At 33.6% G+C, this 7,258-nt stretch overlaps 1 protein-coding gene across 1 annotated transcript in view; it reads left to right on the forward strand.

Annotated features, from left to right (window-relative positions):
- The first annotated feature begins 557 nt into the window (after positions 1 to 557).
- LOC108733672 (opsin, ultraviolet-sensitive) overlaps positions 558 to 7,258 on the forward strand; it is a 30,928-nt gene continuing 24,227 nt past the window's right edge. Inside the window, exon 1 of the mRNA XM_025979205.1 lies at positions 558 to 631. Coding sequence (XP_025834990.1) covers positions 603 to 631 — 29 coding nt within the window. The 5' untranslated portion in view covers positions 558 to 602. The remainder of the gene's footprint in view (positions 632 to 7,258) is intronic.

A 7,258-nucleotide genomic window follows, 5' to 3' on the forward strand; every position in this document is an offset into this window, starting at 1 on the left:
CAGGGTGACTGAAGAAGGCAAGCCGCCTCACCACCCTTCTCTGTGATCATGGATTCGACTCTCGACTCACCGATTATCACTAATTCCGCTATTTAAACGGTCGCTAATTGACAGTAGGTAAGTAGGTGTTAGCTTACAGCTTTAAATAAACAATTTAGATGTACCAACTTTGTATTAGTGGCCTAAATAAGAATTTATCCATTTTAACTATCTGTGTTTTGGGTACTCACAGATATCGTGTCACATATGTTATTTTAGCTGTTTCATACTTAATATTAGTTGAATTTTTTGGGAACCTCAGCGGGAATGGTATTTTTGATACTTTTCTTATCATATTTTAATCTAATTAATATAAATATACGTAATAAGACAAACACACAGATATATCATATATATGTATAGCACAATACTAGATACTTATAATTGAATTGAATTGAATCTGTTAGATATCGATTCCTGATTTTGCTTTTGATCTAATAAAAAGCATTTATAATGGAATTATTTGGACAAAGCTTTAACAAATTAGATTTAAAAATCTGATATAAAAGGTTTATTAAGAGGAACTGAAATCGCAGTAGCAACAGTAGCGATCTCGTTCGAATATGATTGCTGATGCTCTCTCACAAGCAAGGTATGATTTTTATTATAATTTTTAAGTCAGTCCCTTAGTATTTAAGCATACGTAGCAAATGTTTAAAAAAAATTTAGTATTTCAGTATTCGAATAGTTATAATGGAAACAAATTGTTAAAAACAGTATTTGCAATTAGAAACCTAGTCACTATTTGATTAATAGTAGAGTTGTTTCAATTAATATTTTTTTCGGTCATGGAAATGTGAGAAATACGAAGTATTTTAAATAGAATATGGAAAATATGAAAATATTTCGTAAACCAAAAACTAAATGTAAAATTATTCTAAAAAGTCCACTCGAAATGTAAAAAATAAAGTGCTTGTCTTTGTTATTATTTTTGTTTATTAATAAAAGTGTTTCATTGTTTATCATAAAGTTCGTGCAGAATTTATGTAAGGAAAATCGGTTAATTTGGTTTCCAATGTGGTAAAACATTCATTTACAATTGTACACGTTATATTCCTCAAACTTTTGATGTTTTGGAATCTCTTTCTTTCTTTTATCAAAGCACAGGTCAACGAAATGAAATATTGAAAAGGAAAAAAGAAAAGGACAATTATTACGACGTAATTTGATACATTTGATACACTGAATCCAAATCTGGCCTCATCAAAACATTTTTTGGCAACCTAATCTCAAAACTCAAATAATAGAACAAAGAAACCAAGAGAATATCTTTTGTCGTTGATATCATAATATTGCACATCAAGATTTTAAAATATTTGAACTCCAAAATCCAATTGTTGCTAATTCGGCCTGTTTCTTGAAATTTCAATATTTTGTGGCAATTCTGAAGACAGATTCAAAAAATACATTGAAAATAATTAGCCTCTTTGTGTTTTTTGTTTTTAACTTGTCGTAGCCCGTATGGGTAGCTGAAAAAACAATCTAAAAGTAAAATAATCATTTTTTATTTATTCGTCGCTGGCGTACTCAAATGTATTCTCAGAAAAGCTACAATAAAATAAGTCGAAGGTCACTATTCTATTGGTTAATTTGGCCTTTCATTTCACACAAAAGGGACAAAAAATTTAATTTTTTGGAATTTGATGTTGGGACATTTCAAAATCAAACGTTCAGTAGTAATTTTGAGACCAGATTCGAAACTGGCGTCAAAAAGCACGTAGAAAGCATACAGAGTACGCTAAATGTTCACTGCAAATGTTAGGTATACAAAAGCGAGATTCCAGAAGAAAGTGTCCTTGGACCTACCGACTAAAACCCTTTTACCTCAGGCCGTTATAGGACCTCAACTCAGGTCCTCTTCAGCCGTGTGTTGTGTTAATTATATTTGGTGATTATGTTTTTAAGTTGTTGATGACGTGTGTATATGTCTGTGTGTGAGTGGGTGTGTGTGTGTGTGTGTGTGTATTGTCTGTGTGTGTGCTAATGGGGTTGTTGTTTGGTGAATTTTGAATTAGTTTGTAAGTTGTTAATGCGTGTAGGAATAGGATCGATTTTAATGTTGTCGTACAGAGTATTAGAGGAAATCTACCTAATCTCGCGATTTTCCATAGGATGCCACTTTACGTTGTGAGAATACTATGTGTGTGTGAATACCCGGTGTGGCTGTAGTTAGTGATATTACTCGATAAGTTTTATTAAGTGTGAAGAACTGTATCTGTGTTACAAGTTTTAATACGACCGTTAATTAGTGAGATTAAGTTTGCACGATTGCGTACTCTATCGAGTGTATTTTTTATATCTGTGTGCGGCTTCATTGTGTGTGTTAGAGTGATTCCTAGGTATCTATTTTCTTTCTGAAGTGTTAGTCGATTATTTAATAGACTGAGGTTGATGTCGTCCTTTGAAAGGGACTACAAACTTAATTTTTTTTTGTTTAGATTATTCTCGAGGAGGGGAAATCTTCAAAAGACACCCCCTGAAGGGTGGTAGTGTCAGATTTTTACAGACTAAAACCCCTCCTCGAATGGTCAGATAAACCCTAAGGGTTACAGTCATCCTCGGGAAAAGAATGGAAGGTTGGGATTGAGGAGAGGGTGGAGAAAGGAAAATGATTAAGCGTGGGGGGTATTGGGGGGAACCATCGAAATGCCTGGGGGATTGTTCTTAAAGTTAGTACAATTAATACTGAGTAATGATAAACTAATGCCTTCTATTTGATCGTTTAAAGTCACTCGTTTTTTATAGTATCTATTAATTTCTAACTGTTCTAGTAAATTTAACTTGAAACCTTTATTCTATCTATATAAAATTTTTAATTGAAGTTGAAGTTATGGTTATTATCTAACAGATGTTCTGCATAAGTGAAAAACACTTTTTCAAAATGTTCGTTTATGCGAATTTCGCACTCTCTACATGTTTGTCCTATATATACTTCGGGACAATCTTTACATTTCAATAGATAAACTCCTGAACCATACTGTTTAGGGGTTTTACATTTGTTATTAATTATATATCTACTTAAACAATTGTTAGTCCTAAAACTATTGCTTGTACTTTTTGCAATTTTATTAACTTTTAAAGATATATCTCCATAATAAGAAACACAATCGAATCTATTAGGTTTCGTTTTGATTATTGGATAAATGTTGTTCATAATTTTTTGCTTTTGGTTTTTATTGATAATTTGGTCTACTAGTGCCGTTTTATAAGCATTGTTCATCGCAATTGTATATATTTTATTTAATTCTGTTTGATATTGATCTGTTGACATTGATACATTAATTAATCGGTGTATAAAATAATTAAATGCTGCTAACTTATGAGTGCGTGTATACCGTTCGTTTCAAGAAATTGGAAATATGCCCTTTCCCTTTATTAGGATGCGTCGTAGCATAATTCCAAATTCAATCACATTTGTCTGCGCAGCTCATTTCTTCACCAATCATCGAGCGAGAGCTACACAAAAGTGTACATTACCATTTGCAAAATTATTTAAACTGCCTCGTTAAAATTTAAGAATATGCTTTATTTAAAAGCATATTTAGCCAAAAATAATAACAAGTGAATTAACTTAATCGTTCTACACACCTATAAAACTTTTGCTTTGTTTTGTATTGTTAATTTATATACATTTTTGTTTTAAGAAATTGCTAAACATTTTCGTCTAGTACTGTACAATTCTAGTCGATCTCGTAAGACCGCCCATAGAGAGCTCTGCTCATTCAAGCTTGTTCCGACTATTTCTGTCTTGCTCACGCCTAGCGTGTATTCTTTCTATCTTCGCGCAGATTTCTTCAAGGTCACAATTCAAACAAATTGAAATGGGCTGTAATAGTGTCTGTTTACGAAAAATGTTATATTTGTGTTGGGAATTTTCAAGTTTAATAGTTGGATCTAAAAAATTTAAAGAATTGTTTGTTTCTAATTCTATTGTGAATTTGATTTGTATGTAAGCTGTTCAAAACATTGTAAAAATTTTTCAACAATAATCAGGTCGGATTGTCCCTTAATACCGCCCTGGGCATCGTAAAAAATGCCGCTCCATTACCTATATTCTACACAATATACTTTCAGAATGCTTTTTGACTTTCCACTATAAAAAACACTAATTTTTCAAAATTGCAGAATTATTCATTTGAGGCCGAAAATCAAGTATTCATCAGATTTCGAAAAAAGATTTTTCTTTTTTGTTACGACATTCGAATTCCTAGTAAAATCGAGATGTGGTACTCAGCTATCTGTTTCTACCTTACAAACATTATCAAATGCTGCGGATTGTACCTCAACTGATTAATTCATTTAAAAGGTATTTCTGCCCAAATATTGAAAAAAGTAACAACGTTATTCCTAAATGCACACTTTTTTATACATTTTTGATAGCGCAAAATTTTTTTTTATCTCAATCCCCGAATTTTACCACCCTCGGGAATTTGCAATAGCCTCTAGTGCCCCTAGCGTAAATCGAGCACCGATAATGGCTTACAGTTTCTTGGAAATTTTATCTATTAGTACTGATGAATTTTTAATGGCATATGTTGAATTAAAGTTTGTATAATTTATTAGTTCACAATCAATCAATATTTTGGTTACCATTTTTAAGAAGCCTATGATGGCACTGGCGTAGCTAACAAGCCTGCAGGAGCCACGACGCGGGTGGCCAGAGATTCTGGGGGTCCTGCACACCTAAAGAATCTTTAAAATTTAATTCTCCAATAACTTCAGATTTAATAACGCAGAGCGTAGTATAACATCATCATCATCATCATAAGGTCGTCAGTCCTAAGACTGGTTGGACACGCACCTCCACTCTTTCCTATCCTGAGCGAATCTTCGCAAAACTACAACAACCTGTATCCTTAACTATTTGTTAACAGTAATCTAATCTAGGTCTACCTCTACCCCTCCTAACTCCTGTTTCTGCCTCTAATATGTCTCTGACTAGACCTTCATGCCTCAGAAGGTGTCCTACCAACCTATCTTGCCTATTTCTTATTGACTTCCATAGAGTCCTCTGTTCTCCTATTCTTTCTAATACCTCTTTATTTCTAACCTTTTCTATCCACGGTATCCTGATCATTCGCCTGTAACACCACATTTCGAACGCTTCTAAGTTTTTCTTTTCCGCCGCGCCCACTGTCCATGTTTCTCACCCGTACAACGCCGCGCTCCAAACATACACCTTTAACAACCTTTTTCGAATTTATAAATTAACCGTTCGCGAGCATAAAAGCGACTTCTTTTTATTAAAGGCGACACGACCCTGCGCTATCCTCTGTTTTATATCGCTACAACTCCTTCCGACCTGACCTATCTGACTTCCTAGATATCTAAAAAGCGGCTTCTTCCAATTTTTCGTCTTCTATCTTTACATTCGCTCTTTCCCTACCCTAGTATAACAAATAACATATTTAAAACAGGCTATTAGCTATTATTTATTTATTTTATACCTACAAAAAACAAACATCCAAACCCAAGTAACGTAGCGTTTGTGATGATTTATACTAAGCGTACATGAACCTAAGGGTAGCATACGAAACTGACTATTCAAAACAATAACCGATTTTCCAATTTTAAAATTCATAAACGACCTCTAAAAAGTGTTTTATCGTGCTGAAAAATTCGCATGTTTTGAAACTTAGTTCACGAATCAAACCCATTCAAAGCAGGGCTTCCTCGGTACTATTTATAGAATCACAATCATTAAATTGTCTTGAATTGTCTTTTAATATCGACAGATTTTATATAAATAAAGGACACTTTTTAAAAACCGATCAAATTATAATTCCTTATCAACGGATTTTCAATGAAACTATTGAACATGTTGAAAACCAAACTATATTATTACAATGTAAAGAGAAAGAGAGGGGGGGGCGCTACGTTCTTAGTTAGGTCACTGTTGTGTTGAGATAGTTAAATTTAAGTCGAGTACGGCGAAAACAAAGCCGCTGCAGTTCAAATTTAATATTTTCAAAATAGAAGGTATGATTAAAAAACATTTAACTACCTCCTATACAAACAGAAACTATTTGTTATAAATGGGCATTTAAAATATAAAATAGGTATTTTAGCATTTTGCAATTGTATTTTAAATAAAACCATCTGTCCATTAAATACTTTTTGATGTTTGCCATTAATTTCAGTTTTTAATCGAGACAAAAATAAGGCCAGAAATGGCGGTGTCAACGCACAAATAATTTTATGCAAAAATTCATAAATCCATCGATTACGCGGACCGAAAAAACTACCCTGAAAGTGCATTTCGCATATAGGTTAACAACGGTACGAAATATCGTTTAATTTTTAATCAAAGTACACAATTTTATTTAACATAAAAGGCGTGCTATTACTTTATAACCCCTCACCCCCAAGAGTTTTAAATACGCAAAAGAATTAATAGTTACAGATATACAAATAACATTTTCCAATTAATTTAAAAATTAAAAAGAAGACTCACCCCTAATTACCACAAAAACTTTTTGAGCGGACACGTGTTTCGCCCACTTCATACGTAGGCATTATCGCAGTCGCAATCTCGCGTTGATAATGCCCACGTATGAAGTGGACGAAACACGTGTCCGTTCAAAAACTTTTTTGTGGTAATTAGGGGTGTCTTCAGTGGTGTTGTCGAGCCGGAATGCTCCGGAACGTCGTTCCGGTACTTCCTTTTTGGACAGGAACGCGTTCCGGAACTAAAGATGATTTCTGATAACGAGAATTGGCTGACGTATTGAAAAAAAAAAATAAAAAGAATTGCTGATTTTTTTTCTAATTTTGAACCGAACCCGAACCGGAACAAAAACCGGAACGAACCGGCTTGTTTTTCCGAACCGTGAACCGGAGTCCGGAACGTTTTTTTTCTGCTGAACCGGAACTCGAACGGAACCGAAACAAATACGTGAACCGGTTTTTGAACCGGTTCAACGGGAATTAAACTTTATTTATAATAAACATTAGAAGAAAAAAATATGAAATTTTAAAAAAGTAAAGATTTCATACATAAATTTTAATACAAGCGGCCCACGGACCGTACGTTACTCATCCCTGGCATAGTTTATTGCCATACCCAAATGGGCCTGCGGCTAATGCTAAGAATTTTTATTATACATTTGTTGTGAACTAGAATTTCCAGATGTTGGTTTCCAGTATTGGTAGATGTTTTAAACTTTATTAGTTTATTACAGTGATGCTAAGAAAAATGCCGACAAACGTACCGATTTTC

Source organism: Agrilus planipennis, unplaced genomic scaffold (genome assembly GCF_000699045.2).
Source record: "Agrilus planipennis isolate EAB-ADULT unplaced genomic scaffold, Apla_2.0 scaffold32, whole genome shotgun sequence".
Classification (NCBI taxonomy): Eukaryota; Metazoa; Arthropoda; class Insecta; order Coleoptera; family Buprestidae; genus Agrilus; species Agrilus planipennis.